At 45.8% G+C, this 21,941-nt stretch overlaps 1 protein-coding gene across 1 annotated transcript; it reads right to left on the bottom strand.

Annotated features, from left to right (window-relative positions):
• Window positions 1-1,606: 1,606 nt before the first annotated feature.
• On the bottom strand, window positions 1,607-21,873 carry LOC139350237 (ubiquitin carboxyl-terminal hydrolase 22). Its single transcript, XM_070991492.1, has 13 exons — window positions 21,360-21,873; window positions 15,096-15,228; window positions 10,907-11,020; window positions 10,498-10,599; window positions 8,280-8,446; window positions 8,039-8,186; window positions 7,628-7,730; window positions 5,140-5,298; window positions 4,695-4,821; window positions 4,514-4,605; window positions 4,071-4,133; window positions 3,679-3,828; window positions 1,607-3,514 (listed from the first exon to the last, which is right to left on the bottom strand). Exons 1-13 carry the CDS (start codon window positions 21,477-21,479, stop codon window positions 3,472-3,474), a joined length of 1,521 nt encoding a protein of 506 aa, XP_070847593.1. The 5' UTR covers window positions 21,480-21,873; the 3' UTR covers window positions 1,607-3,471.
• Window positions 21,874-21,941: the final 68 nt, after the last annotated feature.

The raw sequence follows: 21,941 nt of genomic DNA, 5'->3' as shown, positions 1-21,941 counted from the left end.
GGGTGATAGTTTATATAATGATTCAGAATCTCCTTGCACTTGCTTTGGCCTCCAACAATAAAAAACATATGGAGAAGCTGTTTGAAAGTGTGTCTGTCATCACTTTAATCATTGTTGAGCTCTGTGATATGTAGACTGTCATGATAAAAGTTTGATTTGGACAGTTTCATAGGGAGAAAAAGTGAAGTAGCGCCATACAAAGGTTTGGGCACATCAAGAGATTTGAGAGCTCAGATAACTTCTACCAAAGTCTCTGACCTCCATTAGCTTGATAGTGCTGTGGCTTGTTCACAGTCATTGTTAGGAAAGGTCAAGTGGCACGAATTTCAAAGATTTATACATACTGTGACTCCTCAAACCAACAATCAGCAGCCATGTGCTCCTCTCAGAAGCAGTCTAGCACTTTCCACAAAGCAGAAGGATGTAATCATGTGTTTTCATGAAGGGGCTTCCTCAGTTCGTAAAGTACTTAAGAAATGGCAGTTAATATGAATAGTGGAGGTCAAGATGAGGTATGGAAGAGCAAGGAAACTTTCTGAGAGGACTGCAGGTTGGACTGCCAGAGAATCACATCAGAGCCTCTGTTTGACTGACCAAGACCTTCATGAAGATTTAGCAGACTGTGGAGTGACGGTGCACTGTTCTACTGTGCAGCCACACCTGCACAAACAACATTACCTTCAGACTCATCAGAAGAAAACCTTTAATGCATCCTCACCAAAATTAAGCATCAGACATTTGCCAGAGAATCTAAACAAGTCGGATGCATTTTGGAAACAAGTCCTGAGGACTGATGGAGTTTAAATAAACTTTTTGGCTGCAGTGAGCAGAAGTATGTTTGGAGGAAAAAGGGTGCACAATTCTCTCCAACTGTCAAGCACGGGGGTGGATCATCATGCTCTGGGCTTGTGTCGCAGCCAGTGGCATGGGGAACATTTCAGTGGTAGAGGGAAGAATGGATTCAATGAAATAAGAGCAAATTCTGCAACCAAGCATCACAGTGTCTGTTAAAGAAAAAAAAAAAAGTAGAAAGTAGAAAATGAAAAGAGGGTGGCTTCTACAGCAGGATAATGATCTGAAACACACCTCAGAATCCACAATGGATGACCTCAAGAGGCACACGCTGAAGGTTTTGCAGTGGTCCTCACAGTCCCCTGAACTCATCAAAGTCAGGAGACAGAGTTCAAAAAAGCAGTGAATAAAAGATGTCAAGAAGCCTTTTGCAAAGAAGAATGAGTGAAAATCCCCCAAACAAGAAGTGGCAGACTTGCCAAAATGGGTGTTACTAATTCCTGACCATGCAGGGTGCCCAAACCTTCAGGCCCTTTTCCTTTTTTTGTTGTTTTGAAATGGTAAAAGATGGAAGTAAAAGCGTGATCTTGTTTAGAACATCAAAGAAATGTTTATTTTAATAGTTTAGTACCCAATCTTCTGCGTGCCACTGTACCTGGAAGTGCTGTTGTTATGGTTACCTGCAGTCGGATAACCCTCAAACTAATAGATAGATATTGCCATTCTTCACTCAGCGATTCAACAGTAATTGCAAACAATTCAACAAAGATCAATCTCATGTTACCAAGGACATAAAGACAGGCACAAGGTGTTTACAGATATAGATTTTTCTTTATTCGAGTGTCTTTTCAATCACTGTGTCCAGTTCTTGCAGCAGTTACATGTGCGTGTGCGAGGAATGACTGACCGGGTCAAGACAAGCTTCTTCTGATTACGACCCCGTGTCCGGATCCAGCAATATCGAGGAACAAATCAACTTTGAGGTTTCACCATTTGTCTCTTACATACAAACTGTACATATATACTTTTACATACATCGTCAACATGTGGAAAAAAATCCTATCAAACTGTGATACCCAGCTCAGACGGCATGCTGAATGCAAGTACTGATTCAGTACACGAACATACGGTACATACGCACGCACGCGCACGACACACGTGCATACAAACAGGAGCACATACACGCTTTTCTTTTATCTTTACACGCAATAACACGGTTTACACAAACACACCTACACTGAGCCCCCCCCATCCCCTTTCATGGGCACATACACACACACATACAGCACAAACACACCGAATTAGAGCAACATGCGGCCGACGGTTAACACTGCAGGACCGAGCTTCGGACCCATTATACACACTGCACTGAGAATAACGCTCTCCTCTTTTGTTTCATTTCTTTTGTGCCGTTTACCTGAAACAGCATCACGACAACGTATCTTGCACGTGGAGAATATGCCTCTGTAACGCCAAAGAAATGTGGCAAAAAGGAGCCAAATCGATGTTAAATTACGAGAAAAAAAAAGTAAAATTTAGCCGCCATAGCAGCCGTTTCATGACCGTCGTCAGCACTGTTTTGCTTCTGTGTGTACAAAAAAAACGTGACTGACGGCACAACGTAACACGGACGAACAATGCGAGAGTTTAGGGAGAATGCAAAACTGTAAACAAACATTTTAATTACAGTATGTATAAAAATATATTCACTGTGTAATTCATTCCCCCCACCCGTGACTGTTGGAAGCAGCATGAGAGGCAGAGAACAACACATCCTTTGCGTACTCGTCCTTGTTAAAGAAAGGGTTTCCTAAAGGTATCCGACAACGACAAAGTCACGAGTAATGAATGGAATTAACTGTCTCTCTCTGTACAATGTTCATAATACCATTTGATACCAGGTGACCTTTTTTTTCTTCTTCTTCACTCTTTGCATTCTGAGCAAAAATGCATAATAAGACAACTTCCATCCTTGAAATATTTGGTCATTTGGAGGAGTGTGGTTGCGTCAGACAGGTGTGCTTGTGTCCAGAAAGTTGCCAGTTTAGTGAGAGAGAAAAAAAATAAAAAATAAAAGCACGTTCTTGGCTAAAGCAGAGCCCCGAACCCCTGTGGAAGGCTGCGACTCCACTGCTTAGTGCATTCAGGTGATGCTAAATGCAGCTGCGCGAGCATGAAACAGGACTTTGGTGAGGAACAGCATTTGTGATCACGTAAACCTTCCCCCGGGGAAAACTAAGGTTTAAAGAACCTCCTGCCCTTCCGAAAGAGAAAAAGTAGTAGTCGGGAGTACAGACCGATTCTGCGGTACTTTCTTTCTTATAGAAGATTATCACAGCTGATTCCTTCTACTTTTCTTTAAATTCAAGTGAAAAAACATTTGCAAGTCTGCAATATTCCTTCAGGGCACATACAAATCTCCAAACTCCTTTCTTTTTGTTTGGATCTCGCACTATCCTGCGCAGCTCTCCCTCGAATGTCGTTACAGTGGAGACAGATTAGTATGTAGTAAGGGTGGTTCCGTGTTGGAGTAAAGTAGCGACTTAAGAGTGATTCAGGTAGGCTTGTGTTTTCTGTTTCCAGGCCTCTCTCATCACTCTGTTACCTTTTTCCCATGCAACTACTGTAATCCTTGCATCATCCCTCGTCTCCTCCTGCAGGCCGTGCTGACGGAGGGAACTACTCGTACTCCAGGAACTGTTTGTGGTAAAACAGAAGGTACCTGGGGAGATAAAGGTACCAGGAGGTGAAACTGCAGCATTAATAATGAGCGAGCAGCTGCTGTCAAACAGCTATTAGAAACACAAAGGCAAACATAAGAAAAAAAACATTCAGTTTGAGCATGAGGTGCTAAGCGTGCTAAGCTCAATGCGCTGTCTTGCTCACCCTTCGCTATCCAGGACATCCTTGATGCTGGCCTTGGTGATGATGGCGTCGTCGCATTTGAACCACTGGTCCTTGTGCTGGCGGATGAAGGTGGTGTAATGGCCGCTCTCTAGTGTCCCCTGGTGGTTCACCACTGCAAAAAGACTGTATCTGAAACAGGAAGAGGGGAAAGAGGCTTAATGCTGCAACAGGGCTGAACACGCAGACTGCATGAATGCTGCAACTACAAACAACTGACACACTGAAAACTGGTCAGAGAGCAGTGCACTGAATGCATATTTCTATGTGCATTTGCTGCAAACCCACAATGCATTGTGATAAACGGGCTGCTTTTGGAATGTTTGGGTCCTGTGCTGCTTCAGATCTTCATTTATAACAGGAGTTTGCCTTACTTATTGTCATTGTTGAAGGGGTCCACGGTCTGCTGGTACTGCCCGTTCATCCTGCTCTCTTTACTGAAACACACAACAAACTTTGTCACAACAACACCAACTAAAAACAAAAAACAAACAAACAAAAAAACAGTTCAATCTACAAATCCAACAAAAACAGGGAGGAAAAGGAGCATTTACTGAGATGTGACTCTCTGTTTTGTGCTCATCTTAGTTTTAATCCCTGTATTTTTATTAGTACACTAGTGTGTAAACCCAGGTGTTGAGTCAGTCTCACACACCGGGACAACAGTGCTACGAACATGCTGAGGCCATGTAGCATGTGGCCAGAAAACCGGCCTTCCTTCCACCTTTCCATTTCCTTTCGAGTCTTTGGACAACTTACTTCTTTATTTTTCTGTTCTGAGCTGATTGCTTCCAGTCTCCGTTTGGATTGTTCTCACCTGGAGGCCATGAAGGGGGTCATGTCCAGCTCCAATGGGAAGGAAACGTATGTTGTGATCTTCCGCCGCAGTTTGGCTGAATGTTCAAACCTCTGAAAACAAAGAAACGAGTGTCAGAGCGCCGCTCCGATAAACCCGCATGGCTGAAATGAGCAGTCGAAGCACACCCACGAAGTCTTACTTTGAGGTGAAAGCAGGCCACGATGGGGAGCTTCTTCATGGTCAGCTGCTTGGTGGACTCCTGGTAACTATGGCAACCGCTGCACTTGATCTTAGCGCTGCTGCCGAGGTGCTCCGGCCTGGTGAACCTAGACAGGAGAAGATGAGGTTTAGTGCCAGTGTGCATGTGTGTGTGTGTGTGCCTTTATCCCTGACATCTCTGCTCTGTGGACTTGGATAGAACGGGAATTAGTTTTCAGGGTGTCATGGATGTGTGTGTGTGTGTGTGTGTGTGTGTGGCTCACTGCTCTCTAAAGGGCTTTGATATGATGATTCTGGGAGCTGCTGCATGCATGCATTTATTTCTGAATTTATTTGATTTCGTTTTGGAACCGTGTGGCAGAGAGATTTGATCGCAGAAGGGGGACTTGATGAAAAGTGACATAAGATGTTAGAACGGTGGCTACCTGCGCAGACAGTCCGTGAGTGTCGTCGCTCCAGTGGTGTGACTCTCTCCGTTAAGTGCTGATCCGTCTCCCCCGGGGCTGAGGGGCCAGAACGGAGTGGAGGAGCCCGGCAGGTCCAGGCTGATATCCCAGAACGGGTCTATGGTTGTCGAAACACCGCTAGGAGGAAGACAGGGAGACACATGCGAGATGCTGAGTCTGTGCGAGGAGATGAAGATGCTGTATCTAATGCAGATCGGAGGAGTTGTGTTTAATTTGGCATCTCCCAGCCTGTTCCCCACATCGCAGGAGGCACAGTGAGACACTGCCCTTTGTAGTTTCCCTTCATTCAGGCACACACAGAAGTGAGAGGGAGACAAAGGAGGGAGATAGCACAAATTCTGGCATCGACTCCATCTTGGCACGGTGGCTTAGACCCTTGCACTCCTTAATGTTGGTGGCTAAGCCTCTTCGTCTGGGCGGTGAAGATAATTCTACTGTTGAGCGTCATTCAGACGTACGCGCTGCAGCTTAGTGCTGGCAGTTAAGGGTATAAAACAAATTACATCGGCTGATAGCATTCGCGACCTGAGAGCATTTGGAGAGTTCTTCTGAAGAACTACCTTAGCTACCATCAAGCATTTCTTTTAAGCGCTTATCTCGCGCCGGGCTCGCCGGCGGTTGCAGCCCGTTCCAGCCCCAGTTGGGTGCGAGGGGTGTGGCACACGCCAGGCAGGGTGCCAGTCTGTCACACACGACCACATTAACGCCCACATTCACACATACAGGCAAAAGTCTCCAAACCACCTCTCCTGCATGGGGGAGGAAAGTATCACAGACTCCTCTTCCTGCAGGGGGCTCAAACGCACCTCATTGTCACTTGTGCCTTGTCCCCCCAGTCAGCAGAACAGATCACAATTGTTCAGTTAAGACATATTGATGAGCTGTTTCCAGTATCTGTTCTAACCCGCTGTGTTCTTGCAAAGCCAAGAAGCTGTAGCACAATTCTAATTAATTCAAAACTCTGCTCCATGATTACTAAGTCACTTCAGTTGGACTGAACCTGTGAAAACTGACCATATGATCTAAATCATTGTGTCCATAAATGGTGAGTAAGTGTGGTTTCAGCTGCATACATTTTCTGTGGTCAAAAGCAATGAGCCGACACCGTGTCAGGCTTACATTTTAAATGGGGAAAGTAAACTGAATTAATCGTAAACCAGCTGGATTTCCTTTCGAAATCTGGTCTGGGAACAACCTTTCTTCTGATATGAACAAACACAAAGCATCAGAGTCCCAGTTTGTGCTCCTCAGCTGTAATAATGAAGAATTATTTCACTTTGCTAATTGTTTCATCGTTTTCCACTTATTTCTCTCAGCAATCATCCCCTTTTTAGACTGAATGTGGAAAAAGAAACACTGGATGTGAGTATATGTTTCAGCTAGTCTCCAATACACTGATGCTCCATGACATTTCAGAGGGAAATACTGCACTTTTCAGTCTCCATTTACTCTCTTAGAGTCCTGAAAGTCAGATTTTCAGAAAACAAGTGAAACAGTCCACCTCTATGGTAAGAGAACTTTATGGCTTTTTTAACAGAAATCACCTCGTTTCATGAATTTCTTTATTTTCATTCTGTAGCAGCAGTCCCTTATTCTGTATTCTTTCATTCCTCAAAAACTCTTGTTACAAGTTGACTTTTATAGGAACGTTTCTGCAGTGCAACATATGTGAGCATCATATAAAGTAGTTCAAATGGGCTCCAAATTGACCTACTACACTGAAATAGTGCCTACAGGTGACTGCATTGATAATAATAATCCAATAATGTATCATATTAAAGATGTGCAGGATTTTGGTGGATCTACTGGCAGAAATAGAATCTGATATTCATAAGTACGTTTTCATTAGCGTATAATCCCCAAAATAAAATGTTTTCATTACCTTTGAATGAGCTTGAAAATGATCTCAGTCCTTCAAACTGTTCAGAGAATTCATGCTTTTTAAAGTGACTCATTAAACGCCTTAAATGAAAAATGCATCTAGATCCCACACTTTCTTTGACCGCCACCATGTGGAGCTAGAGATCCACTGTGTGCCATGAAAGGGTTTTCCTGTTGCTGCAGTGTGAGGCTTCAGAGTGTGTGTGTGTGTGTGTGTGTGTGTGTGTGTGTGTGTGTGTGTGTGTGTGTGTGTGTGTGTGTGTGTGTGTGTGTGTGTGTGTGAGACTGATGGTGCACTGTGTGAATGATAGAGACAGGAGGGTCACCTCAGGCCAGGGAGTTACACGGCTCTAATCCAGCACGTTGAAAGACAAATGCAGCGTGTCATATTTGGGCGGCTGTTCGGTCAAGACAGGAACACAATGGACCTGCACTGGACGACGACGCTGTGGTGCACTTCATGGCTTCGCTCTATCAGGCTCGATGGCGCCTGCGGTTTGGCCTAAAAAAGGGATTGTGTGTTGTGTTTTTCTCCGGGAAAAACCTCACCCACGATCACACTTACTGGCAGACTTGACAGGTGACGTCAGACTGCAGGCCCCCTGTGAAGATTTGGTCGATGATGCAGTTACAGTGGTTGGGGTTGTTGGCTTTCTTCCCGTTGTCGTCTGTGTGGATATAAACACACACACACAATCACTAAAAGCAATGCTGTGTAACTTCACAGCCACCCCCTCTGCTTATGAACCGCAGAGATCCAACACAGATCAGTGCTGCGTCTCAGCCGGTGCATCTCTCTCTCTCCTCTTTTCATCCTCTCATCTCCACTCATCCCACCCAGCTCTCCTCCTGTCACTCCTACACTCAGCTGAAAAACCTCCTCTCTCTGTCACTGCTTTCTCCTCGCCTCCATAACATCTGTCTCTCCCACTTTTTGGTCTTCTGTTCTCTTCTCGTTACGCTGTCCGTGTCTAACCTTTGCAGTGTCTGTGCAGGACGTCCAGGGCTGCGATGAGGAACTCGTGGGCGTCCTGCTGCTCGTAGCCGGCCAGGTGGCGGGCGTGAGTCCACACCAGATGGAGAAGACGGAAGGGGATGTGTGGCGACCGATGACCTGAGTAGAACTGGAGAAGGAAGGTGTGCATGTGAGAGAGAAAGCCCTTCTGTGGTTCCACTTATTGAGCTTTATTTCTTGAAGAAAACAAATAGCCGACTACCTCCTGGAAGAGCTGCGACATCTCACACACCAAACAGGAGTTGCTCTGCATCTCGCACTTGTGTCGGTCGGACAGGAAGAAGTCACGCAGCAGCGGGGTGTGCGTCAGCGCCTGGACGATGCAGTTCATGAAGCACGTGTTGCCGAGGTTTATCAGACCTCGCAGGCCTGAGGGCGGAGAGGGGAGACGCATGAGAGGCAGGCAACAGAGGAGAGACAAAGAGACAGAAGGGGTGGAGGGAGGACGGAGGGAAAGAGCTGAAGAGAGCCAGATCATTTTTCTTGGCTGCTGCAGTGGGGCAATGAAACTGCAGTGCAGCTGATGCTACACACACACACACACACACACACACACACACACACACACACACACACACACACACACACACACACACACACACACACACACACACACACACACACACACACACAGAGTCATACGTGGATGTCCCTGAGGCAGCGCTGGACTGCATGCAGGGAAACCCTTGTCGGATTACAGCAGTCCAAACCCCACACACAGACACACACACACAAACAGACACAGACACAGACACAGACACAGACACACACACACACACACACACACACACACACACACACACACACACACAGAGGGAGAGGGAGAGGGAGGAAGGGAAGCGCAGGAGAGAAGGTGGAGGGACAGCAGGAAAAGTGAAGAGGACAGAGGAGGAGGAGGAGGAGGGAGGAGGAAGGTAGTATTCTCACAGATGAGCAGCCAGGCCTGTAATTTCCCTCACCTACGACAGTGCCAGAGATGTTAACGGCGCTCGAGCAGATTCCCGCAGGCTGCTACAAGGTGTTAAACGTATGGCAGCTCTCCTCGGGCCCACACGCTGCCAAAGCCCGACACTGCTTCATTCTAACGCTCCCTGCTGCTTCAAAGAAATTCTGCTGCTCTTCTCTCCAGACAAAAGGTCTGCCCGCTCATACCTGCAAGACTGACCGGCGAGCGCAACCCTAACCCTGACCCCCCATCACAAAGGATGTCAATGCTGACCGTTATCTCAGTTTGAAACAGGACTGCAACTAATCCAAAAACCTAAAGAAATGTTTCATGGACAATGACGTCAAGCAGAGAAGACCAGCAAATCCTCCACTTTGAAGCTTAACAAGTGACATAAGCTACTTTTCTACAAATCAGAATTGCTTACAGCTAAATTTTTGTCAAGATTAATAGTGTGCACACTAGTTTGAAGATGCTGTTTTCCCACATCTTCCCATTATCGCTTGAGAAAATGCCATTGCTTCTTTTACAGTGAAGTTCAGGTTTTTTTTCAACTATTGCTACAACAGGCAAGGCAAGGCACGTGTGTTTGTACGGCATCTTTCAACAATAACACAATTCAAAGTGCTTTACGAAGACAAAGGCATTAAAATCAGATTAAAAAGTAGGACAAAAACTACAGTGCAGTGCAAGATATGCTGTCCCAAACGTAATTTTCTTGAGATCTTCTGACCTCTGGTAGTTCATTCCCAGTATGTGCTGCAGAAAACCTGAATGCTGCCTCTCCATGTTTGGTTTTGACAGTGGGAACAGTGAGCAGTGCTGACCCAGACTACCTGAGAGGCCTGGATGTTTCATAACGGAAAGGCAGATCAGAAATAAACCATTCAGCCCTTCATGAAGCATTAATGGTGTTTTAAAGTCAGCTGTGGGCTTTCATGTAGGCAGTTTGCCTCCTGATAGTTAAACTTCATGCGCAGGTACATTTTGGTTTCAAATTATTGTTTTTGGGACTTCTGCATAATTTAATGTTAATGTTTTAATGTCAAATCCAGAGGTTTTTTATATCTAGAATGTGTCTTAATATGTTTCATTTATATGATGTTTTATTAGTACGTTGTGTTAAATGTTGTCTATCCTGCACTAACAACTGTTCTACTGAAAATGAAGTTTTATTACAACAATAACAATAAAGTTAACTCCACTCTCAGAATATTTTGGGATCTAACCCGACTTCACCATGATGCCACCTGTCATGTGACAATCATAAATGACTGTTATTGAAAAACCAGTTAGAAAAAAAAACAGCCCCACTCGATCACCTCTGCAGCAGCTAACATTACACTGCCCTCTCTGTGAACCTGAGTGAGGCCCAGACTGACATCTGGTGTGAGAGTGTGTGTGTGTGTGTGTGTGTGTGTGTGTGTGTGTGTGTGTGTGTGTGTGTGTGTGTGTGCACATAAGAAACACTGACCAATGGTACAGTTGGAGGTGATTCTCCTCCTCTTGGGGTTGTGGCGGAGCAACTCCAGCTCCCTCTTGGTGGGCTCCCATGTCGAGTATTTCTCCCCTATGCCTGGAACACACACAGTGCACAGCGCACAGCGCACGCACACACACACGCGCACACACACACACACACACACACACACACACACACACACACACACACACACACACACACACACACACACACACACACACACACACACACACACACACACACACACACACAGGATTTCATGCTTCCCTTTCTAGCTTTAGGAAAGATGTGTTCTTGCCAAGATCTACAACCCTGATTCCAAAAGAGCTGGGACGCTGTGTCAAACGTAAATAAAAACAGAACGCTGTGGTTCGGCCATGTGTGTTTCATGCTCTAATACCTTGCATTTTCCAGGCTTTCCTCTGTTCCTCTTTGGCAATCTGTTCCATGTCTTTGTCATAAATGTAGTCTTGGCACATAAAACAGTAAATCCCTCCGTACAGCAGGTCAATAGCTGGAAAGGAAAAAAAAAAACACAATGCATGAGGAAGCTGTTGAAACGCAGGGACAGACAGTTTATCGCTTTGGCAGAGGGTGAAAAAGGGCCCGTGCTTCGCTGCAAGCGGTGTGAACCACTAACTGCTCCATCTCTCAGTCTTTGTCTCATCAAGCCCCGTTGCCATGGCGCTGTGATGCCAGGCAGCTGGGCTTATCTGCTGACATATCAGCTATCTGTTCACACCATCCCAGAACGACGGAGAGACTCCCTGAGAGAGCAGCGACGAGTCAAAAGGTGAGGAGGATGGAGGGAGGCGCCACGCGCTCACTTTAATGCCCCAGACCATCCTTCCTCTCCCTCTCTACCTTCTCTCCTCACCTGCTCTGTACCCTGCAGCTACCTGTTTGCTGTTGCCATGACAACCTGCCTGTCGGCTTCTCCCAGGCTGTCATCCTCTGCAGCTATGGAGGGGAAAAAAAAGCAAGAGGAGGACAGGATGGAGGAAGGGAGGGAGGGAGGGAGGGAGGGAGGTATAGAACTTGGTTGAATTGATATGAGATGGGGAATGAAGGCAGTGAGGAAGACAAGGCTGGTGGCACACGTGCAATTAGACAAAATGCTTTTCCAATTCTAAATACCCACAGGGTCATCAGGTAACCATGGGAACAAGAGGAGGGCAAAGGAGATGAAGATAGAGAGCGAGATGAGCCCAATGCAAGGCTGCAAACAGCATTGACCGAAAAGCTGTGATGCAAATGCAGAAAACTGTTGGATGAAAGAGATGGGATGGCAAAAAAAGAGAGGAGGAGGAGCAGCAGGAAGGAGGAGGAGGAGGAGGAGGAGGAGGAGGAGGAGGAGAGGCCAGGGGTTTTAATGGAGGCCAATTCCACAGGGTTTGTTAAAGATGACTTAATTACCTCCTCAGCAGTCTGCTGAGATCTTTCCTCTCCCTCTGTATTAGACTGCTTCTCACTATTTTTTTGCAGCGTTTGATTCAGCAGCTAACCTAATTATTCACACACGCACGCACGCACGCACGCACGCGCACACACACACACACACACACACACACACACACACACACACACACACACACACACACACACACACACACACACACACACACACACACACCAGAGGGGGGTCTTCCTGGGCTGAGCGATAGTGCAGAGCAAAGGAGGCTTCATATAAACAAACTGGCAGATGCTCAACATCTGCCAAAGCCAGGCTTTGTCACGGACACCCTGAGCGTCTGTGCTGCCCTCCTCCAAACGCTGCGGTGTCGCGTACGTCACTTGCAGTTCAAACAGCCTAACTGCATTATGTGGAGAAAAACAGAGGAAGGGTGTGGAGCCGGTATCGCAGCTTTAAGTAAGTCTAACAGGATGTTTTGTCTGCTGTTTTTTTTCCATTCAGAGTCATTGGAAGTAATAAAAGGTTGTGCCTCCAATACAATGCCGGTGCTCCGCAGCTGTGAATTGCGCTGTGCATTTTCAGCCTGCCCGGTGCTACGTGTCGTGGCATGTTGCTTTGTAGCAGGGCACATGGCTGCCACCTGCGGCAGGCTTTGCTTCATGGACGCACAGTGTTACCACTCTGGACTTTAATCTTTGGGAATCTCTCAATTCAATTCAAACTCATGAGGTCCTGTATGGTGCAGAATCGGTGTTGCTGTGTAAAATGACTTGAGTGTGTGTTCGCACTGTGTGTACAGCACATTGTGTGTCTCCTCCGACAACTTCACTGGAGGAATTCAACCTGCAGCAAACTAGACTTTGTGATGGTGCTGTTCCTAAAGACGGACATTTAATGTTCAGCCAAACAGGTGGTGGATTTTTGAGGCGATAATGCTGTTCTTTTTTCTTTTCTTATATTTTTTTAATAGAAATCCCTTCTATTTTGTACTGGGCCAGACATTTTCCAGATGAAAAATAAACTTGTCAGTGCACTGTTGACATACTTGGCATTTTTGGACTGCAGCTTCTTGTTATGTACAGGCTGACATGCGCGCTGACAGCAGCTGCTGTGAGCTAATATCAGCTGATTTACTGGTCTAGCTCTGCTTCAAGGTTCGAGGTTACAGTTGCATCTCCTCTGTATTCTTGACTGTTCAGTCCCGCAACAGCATGGGAAGAGAACACTAAAGAGGTGAACACCAACCAGTGCTGGCATCCAGTGAGATAACTACACTGCACAGCATTATTTGCTGCAAGCCTAATCCCACTCCCAGTTAATATGTATCCGAGTAGCACACTAAGCCACTGTGCATGGAAACAGCGTACTTGATCAATAAAAGTCACAAAACAGAGATGAGAGATAACTGTACGCTGACTTTGGATGGAGTCATACTGTGATGACATAATCGTATTACAAAATTCTGCTGAAATGAATGATTCTCAGTAAATTAAAAATGAAGAAAATAAAGTTCTCTAGCCCGCCTCTACCAGTGAAGCATCGTTATTTTGCACACACGTGCAAAGTCGTGACAAAGAAAGGTGACAAATTAAAGAAAAAAAAAAAAGTAAAACATTACAACTGCAGATCACTCAGCATTTAAATGGTAGAAATAATGTGCTGTGGCCTTCTCAGCCCAGCTGAACACCTATGGGAGACTGTGGAGCAACATTTGACATGACGCTCTTCCTCATCACCGTCGAAAACTCTCCGCCTCAAAGCTGTTCTGGTGGCTCGTGACTGCACACGTTCAGCATTTGTTCGACTGGGTGGGATCAGGTAACACACGGCACTTTTCTCTGCAATAATTCAGAGATTTGTGTGCAATGTTTGGCTGATTACAGGCCGTGTGTCCCTGTGGGAGTCGCATGGACGGGGAAAAACAGCCAACTGTTCTTGGTGTTCAGCGAACACCCACGTCTCTGTTCAGATCTGGAGCCGTCCAGATTGTGTCTGTTTGATGCAAATATTTAATTCAGCGAAGTGAAATACAACTTTCCCATTTGTCACTACGAGCGCTCGCCAAGAAAAACCCGCCTCCACGTGAGTCGCGGTGAAAAACGTGGTTGCAATTCTGAAAATAGAAGAAATGTCAGTCGTTTTCTAAGGAAGGATATTTAAACAAATCCAATACAGATTATCGCTGAAATCACTGATGTGCAATGTTTTCAGTTACCTTTGCTGACCTGGAATAATAATCCTGTCAAAACAAGGCAGAGGCAAATCTCTTGTTCACGTTCTCCCCCATGAACGCACGCCACTGAATGTTTTGAAGGCTACTGGAGGAAGCATAAAGTAGATGCTTAGGTGCTTATTTTTAATTAGCCACCAAGACAGACCTCAGTCCCTGTTCATTAGCAAGTTCACTAATGCATACGTTCTCTCTAATGGGCTGCATGAGGCCAAATACACAGGTGACACTCAAATCCCCCATGAGGCCAAGCGTTTCAGATTGTATTGCGATCATGTTGCACCGAGTTGCGTAATACCTTTCCGTGTTGCTCCTAATTATTTTGCTTGATTAAATGCATAATAAAACCAGAAACGCGTCACAGGTCAATATATAAGTAACTCACAGCCGACCTTGAATATGAACGCACACACACACACACACACACACACACACACACACACACACACACACACACACACACACACACACACACACACACACACACACACACACACACACACACACACACACACACACACACACACACACACACACACACACGTGTTTATGAACTGTCAGCGCTTTATGCAATCACACCAGGCTACGTCTTCATTATCCACTCAGCTGTATAATTAGCCCTTTTAGCAGCCTTTGTTTTTAGACAAGAAGCATTACTGACAGTCTTGTGTGCGTGTGTGGGTGTGTGTGTGTTTGTGTGCATGATGTATATAGTCTGTTTAGGAGGCAGGGACCAACTCATTTAAGCAAAAGGGGCTAATTACAGGTCTGGATGCCTGGTGTGACACCCTGTGCAGAGCAGACGCCTGGAAACAAACCTGCTCCAACTGCACCTGCGGACACTGAATGCCTGTGTGAGAGAGAGGGAGAGTGTGTGTGTGTGTGTGTGTGTGTGTGTGTGTATGTGTGTGTGTATGTGTGTGTGTGTGTGTGTGTAGGCCATACCTAGGTTATGCCTTTTGCTCTTGGCATGTTCGTGGATGTGTTTTTTGGCAAAGCAGGCGAAGAAGACGCAGTAGAGGCAGGAGTGCAGTCTGTTGAGGTGGGCGCCGCACATGTGGCAGATACATGACTTGGCCTGGAGGACACAGAGATGAGAGAGGACATGATTAGCACAACGGCTGCACCAACAGACACGCATTCGCAACATCAGTAGACGTGGATCCAACAAGGTAACTTTAGGAAATACATCTGCTTAAAAGTTCAAATTCAGAAGACATAAAATGGAAAATGCTCACATGCGCTCGTCAGTTTGGGTGAGGTTAGCTCGTCGGCCCACGTTACATTTACGAGGGTGAATTTATTTATAAGCCCCTTAAATTCAGAGAGAAACATTGTCATGCATAGAACAAGACATAACTGAACACCTGACACAAGGACACAGTGTCTCACTGCTCTCACCATCCTTTCCAGCAGGTGTGTTCAGCCAAAAAGCTCTGACAACCCCATTGTGTGATGGACAGACAAAGTAGGCTACTAGCTGGAACATTAAGCAGCTTAAGAGCCAGAGATTTCCCACAGAGGTTGGTGGAGAAAAAAAAGCTAAAAAAGAAAAAAAAAGTGAATATTGGGCTTGCATTCATCAGGTGAACAGCGATAAGACTCTGCTGCTGATTTTGCATCCACATCCACTGGATACGTAAACAGGCAAATGTTTGCTACAGCGCCCTAACAGCCTTGTACGGGGATAATGAGTCGCTTTCAGCTTGTTCTGCTGCCCAAAAGTGACCCGACAAAATCAATTAATGCAGCTTCAGACATTTTAGAATCTTTCGTTTGTTCATTCTTTCAGGGTCACCCTCAGTTGGTCAAACACAAAACGTGATAAGAAAGAAATTGCTCTTTAAAGTACTCCAATGCACGATGTGGCGATGGCCGTACAAGCACAGCAGCAGGTGTTCTGGCCACACCTGACATGTCCACATCAACTTCCACTGATGTAGGGGCACTTGGAGAGCGCAGACCTCTGCCAAGGCCAACAGTCCACTCCTCTGTGATAAGCAAATCTCAAGCATGGTCGCTATAAATCTGGATATATTACAGACTATTACAATTATGTCGAAATATGGTTGGTATCACCTCAGCTGTGCATGTATCACTGACTTATACATACAAATATTTCACATACTCATTGTGAAAACCAGAAATTCCATTTCCACAGCCACACCTTAGTTTGACAAAAAAAAAAAAGAAAGAAAAAAAAAAAAAGCCTTGTTACAACTGTAGCGATGTTAAAATTGTACCAGTCAGCACTGCTGAACCTCACTACCATCTACTGGCTTTTAAGATGTGTGGCATTTGTTGCAACAAGGCCAAACTCAGGCACGAATTTCAACCAGCAAGACGTGTGTCCAGTGAGTAAATAGTGAAACCGAAAATGAAAAAATTTAATGTAAGCCTATCCAAGAAGACCTGGTGCCTAAAACCAACCGAACTGCAACCGTTTCACAGCCTCAACTAGATATTAGAAAGGCTTTGTGGCAGGAAGGTGTGAACGTGGCGGACGGCTGCAAGGATGGGTCTGCATTGGAGACAGCTGACAGCCCAGCGCGGCTCATCCAGACTTTAAAGGATACCTTGTGCATCTCTGTATGAGATGTCGAGGAGCGTGGCAAAGCAGCAGTGTTTGATGCTGTGGGGATGAGAATGGGCTGTGTTTACGGTCACACTGTAGGGACTCGCCTGTCTTATGCGGCCAAGACACAACTTCTCGGAATACAAATCATTAAATTTCAGGGCGAAGACTCATGTGGTTATGGTTAGTGTAAGGGTCAGGCAAGTAGTGGTTATGGTTATGGTTATGGTTATGGTTATGGTTATGGTGAGGGTAAGTCTCCAGGAAATGAGTGTAAGTCTATGAAATGTCTGCAAAAGTCAGAGATGTGTGGCTGCACACTACATGAGACTTTGACTTTAAGTTAATGAACATAAGCAGAAAAACCTGAGGCCTCTTACATGTTTCTACACACACACATCATGTATGTTGGTTAATGATTAATACGGTCCTACATATTCTGTTTGATAGTCATGTTGGAAAGATGAGGGAATGGGACACGCCTGTGGATGGAGGCTCGATAGCTACAGTTCAAAAGCATGCAGATGAGGAGCTGGCGTGCCAATGAGCCAGTATGAATATGAGGAGGTGAGAAGAAATGAGCAATGCCTGGAAGAAGAGAGGAGGGAAAATAAGACGAGACAGGAGAGGGAAGAAAAGAGATGGAAGAGGGGATGTGAGCAAAGACAAAAGCAGAAAATGGATTTTTCAAATTTAGAGGCTAATTTGATGCCGCTGTAAAAGACTGATTTCAATGTCGAATCTATGTTTGATCTGGTTATCAAATATATTCTGCTGACTTAAAGGGCCACTGTGTCGGATTTTGTGGCATCTAGTGGTGAGGTTGCAAACTGCAACCAACTAAATACCCCACCCCTCCCCACTGAAGCAGCGCGGAGAGCCTACGGTGGCCTGCACTGTGAATATTATATTCCATTTCTGCCAGTAGATCCCCCTAAATCCTGCAGTGGACCTTTAAATTTCACTTCAGAGCATTTCAGACTACTTAACAGAGACTGAAAAACACTACTGGTCCGTCTGAGAGTGGACTGCACTGGTCAAAACTGGGGCGTAGTGTCTCTTGAACTGAATCCCAGTCCACTTGTACCAGCTGTCAAACTCCTGCCAATAGTAAATGACAACCACCCAAACAAATGACATCAAAGTCTCAGTGAGGTACACACAGAGCGGAGGGAACATTTTAAGAGACTGAGCAAAGCTTTTCAGTGTTCTGGTGCAGATGGTGCAACAGTGGCATCTGATGTATCTGAGAAGTTTAACATCACTTTAATGTCTGTCGGTTAAATATGAAGCTACAGTCGGACGCTGGTTAGCTTAGCTTAGCTTAGGATAAGGCGGGAAATGGGAGGAAAACCTGGCTTCAAATTGTCAAGTCCTCTAACCAGACTCAGGTAATGACTCTGAAGACTGTCTCCACCTGCCGAAGACTCACCTTAGGGCTGAGCGATATGGCCTAAAATAAAATCTCTGATTTTTTCACAAAAAACTCGAATTACGATTTTTTCCGATTTTTTGCCTACTTTTTAAAGAAGACAATAAGTACAAATGACAGAGATAATTCAAAACAAGTTTTGCTTTTATTTTATCAAAAACTTAAGGTAACCCCTATTTCCCTCTGGGAATTTAAGTGCAAGCTGTTGTTTTGTTATCAAAAAGGTTGGTCGGTTGTAGCGGTCTTGTTCCCCTCATAAAGAGTGGCATTTCTCCCACTCAGCGGGATGCCTCTGTTTTAGATGCTGGAATAAGTTCGTTGTGCTCCTGCCTTTTGTTGCTATGGGTTTCAGACAAACTTTGCAGCGTGCAGTCACCTGTTCCACGTCTGTTGCTGCAAACCCAAATCGTAGCAAGAGGAGAAAAAACTCGAATTTATTATTTTTTAAACCGTCCACAGCAAAAAATTAGAATTAATCGAAAAAAAAAAAAAAAAAAAAATCGATATATCGCCCAGGCCTAACCCACCTTGAAAAGCCTTTGGGTGAAACCTTATTATTCTAGCACATACTTGGCACACCAGCTTAAACGCAGCAGTTACAAAACTGAAAAATAAGAAAGCCAAAAACACTGGTTCTTATTCCAGTCACACACACACACACACACACACACACACACACACACACACACACACACACACACACACACACACCGCTCCATGCATAAGTGCTTAGACAGCACATGAATTATGAAAAGGCATCAATATGCAACAATCTCCCCTCACTCATTCCTCCACCTGTCAGCTGTACAGTATGCATGCGGACTTTTCTTGCGTTCATGTAGGAATGTGTGTCGGCCCGTCTTTTAACGCATGCTCACATCCTCTGCTGCAAGAGTGTGAGCACACGTATGGGGAAGCTAAGGATATACAGCAATTCTGCTATAGCACACTGGCCTTGTACTGAGAGGCCCCCCCACGCTCAGAGAGGCCTCGTTGTCCTCCCAACGCCCAGAGAACACCCCGAGCTCTGTTCATGTCATATTCCTCCGAGCGCTGCCATGTTAGTGATGAGCCGGGGGAAGGCAATGGGCTGGAAAGATGCTGGTTAGAAGTGTAAGCGAGGACATTATCACACCGTCAGCCAAATGCGACATCTGTCTCATCCACTGAAGGGAAAGCCCTGCGTCGAGCGGAGACGTCTAGGGAGGTGATTTAAAGGACTATTCCCTCCAAAACAAAGGTGTTACATTGAATACTGTATATTCCTTGTGAAAATAAGACAACTGAAGGGAAAGGGGTATGAAGTCACTTCAAAAAGACAAGAGGAGCAACGATAAAATCAGCATCTGTGCACATTTCTTAATATCTGCATAAGCCACTGGACCTCTTACACGATGGCTGCGTTCTGTGCTGCTGAACTGAATGGAGGAGCTAACAACAGCACACACACGTGAAGCTCATCCAGGCTGATTAAGTGTGATCGTTGCCTCCGCCAAAGAGGTTACGCTTTGGTTGGGTTCGGTTTGTCAGCAGGATAACAGAAAACCTGCTGGCTGGTTTTCATGGAAAATGGTGGGAGGGTGTAGGACGGGCCGTGGAGGAACCCATTACATTCTGGAGCGGATCCGAATCACGGCACAGATACACTAATTACAATCACTTTCACTGCGAGATAGGGCTCTTAGCCATGGTGGAATAAATGCCATACATCTTAAATCCTGTAGATACGAATGAAGTTAAATAGTGACAAAACAGCCAATTGAACAATGACTCCACATTCATGGGTTCCTCTTTGGAGCAGCCTACATGTGCAGTTGCTCAAACTTCATATGGAAAGTAGTCACGATGGAGTGCGAGAGCAGCTGAACTGGTGGAACTGTGACATCGCCTCACATCTTTGTTTGACTAAGGTGTGGATTTAATGTTCTAAGATGAGGAAAAGAAAATACACGAGGCTGCAAGGCTCCAGTCACTGTTCTCCACTGCAGTGTCTTGGTAAAAATAAGTTTGTTTTGTGGTGGTGGACTGATAAAACCCAATGCACCTGTCACTCAGACGTGATTAAGACACCTTTGTGACTGACACCGTAGCAAATCAAAGTGTGGAGCCTTTGGATCCTCAAGGTGAACGAACGATTTAAAATTCAATCCGCGTCAGAAGGTCAGTGGACTGTTTGATGCAGACTGAATGTTGATTGCGACCATCTGAGGCTGACACGGTCAGCGTGGAGTGGATAACACAAGAGTTGTCTGATGGGTGCAACTGATGCCACGATCAATAAAAACTGGGTGCCACAGGGAGGGAATACGCAGCGGGGATGTGAGCCCTCCTGCCAGCCTTGTCTGCTCTTTGGGTGTAGGGTGGGGGCAGGGGCAGCTACAGCAGGAAAAGACCCTGCAAATACATTTCAGTAAACACGCGTCCTGGACCACTAGCTCTCACTGATCCCAGGCAGATGACAGGGGTGTCCCAGAGCACATTCAAGTGCAGGATGCATGCAGCCAAACACACTGCAGATGCAAACACTACATGCTTCCATTGTGCACATCTGCTCTGTACTCACGTCATGTGAATCTTTCCAATCAACATGGCTCAATGAAAGACACCGCTGACATGCAGTACAAAGATGGCAGTGATGAACCTCTGTTATTATGGCTTGGGGTTTTGCTGGATAACTGGCTGTGGGGGAAAAGATTCATCACTGCTTTGTTGATTTTAAACGATTTAATGCCCCCCAAAGCGAGGAAATACCACCGTGTCACGCTGTCCTGCGGTCTGCTGGTGGAAGGAAGTGAAGCCACTGCAGGCGCAGTGCCAATGCAAACAGATGCACATCAGCTTTCTAATCTCTTATGCGGTCTCGAGCTTTGAAGCGAGCTAATGTTCGGCTGATCCGCGGCCAGTTTGCTTCAGTTTGGCCAGTTTTGAAGCTGTGGCGACTCTGTCAGGTGTTGAGGTTGGTCGGCGGGCTAGTTCGAGTCCGGTACCGAGGAAATGCTAGCACTTATAGTATTTGCCGAAGCGCAAACAGTACTTTGGCATTCAGACAGTGCGTGTGTATGTGTCGGATGTTTGTGCTGTTTAAGAAGGGCGGGGAACTGTCCACGCACGCGACCGCAGCTCACTCTCTCACACACACATACACACTTAGTCGGACGTTAGGGTCCCTCCAAAACACCCGTTCCTCTCTGTCACTTGTTACCTTGCGTTTTCTGGTTTCGGCTGAGCCACTCCACACGAAACACTGATAAATAACCCTCAGGTTCTGCTTCCAGTTGTCCACTTTGAAGCTGTTGACATGGGGGCAGCCTGCGGGACTCATGGTAGTCACAGCATCCGGCTTTACTGTCCTCTGGGCGGTGAAACCTGTTCAAATCCCTCAACACAGACCCCGTCCAAACGGGCTGGCTTGGTTAGCTTGCCAGGTTCGTTAACCACCGATTGCTGCGCTCTGGCTAACTGGACATGTCCTGGTTGCAGTAACAGAGACACGCGCAGTAGCAAACATCAAGACGATTTTTCCAATATTCCTCTATTGGACATGAAATACTATGTATGCATTTAAATCCTGAACAGCGCTGTATATGCACTTCTTAACATTCGCTAAATTACATGTTAGCAAGCTGGCTAAAGTTGGTTAGCACTGGAATTTCAACAGCAGCTTTCACGGTGAGTATCGTGAAGACCCACCTCATTCATAACAGTGGACCAATGAAGAGCCAGTGCTGTGCATGATTGGCGTGCGCCTGCTTTCTTTTCCCGGTAAGCTCCCGCCTCTATGAAG

The sequence above is a fragment of the Chaetodon trifascialis genome, chromosome 21 (genome assembly GCF_039877785.1).
Source record: "Chaetodon trifascialis isolate fChaTrf1 chromosome 21, fChaTrf1.hap1, whole genome shotgun sequence".
NCBI classification, from domain to species: domain Eukaryota; kingdom Metazoa; phylum Chordata; class Actinopteri; order Chaetodontiformes; family Chaetodontidae; genus Chaetodon; species Chaetodon trifascialis.
The sequence above is the reverse complement of the archived record's forward strand: the minus strand, read 5'-3'. Positions and strand labels throughout refer to the sequence as shown.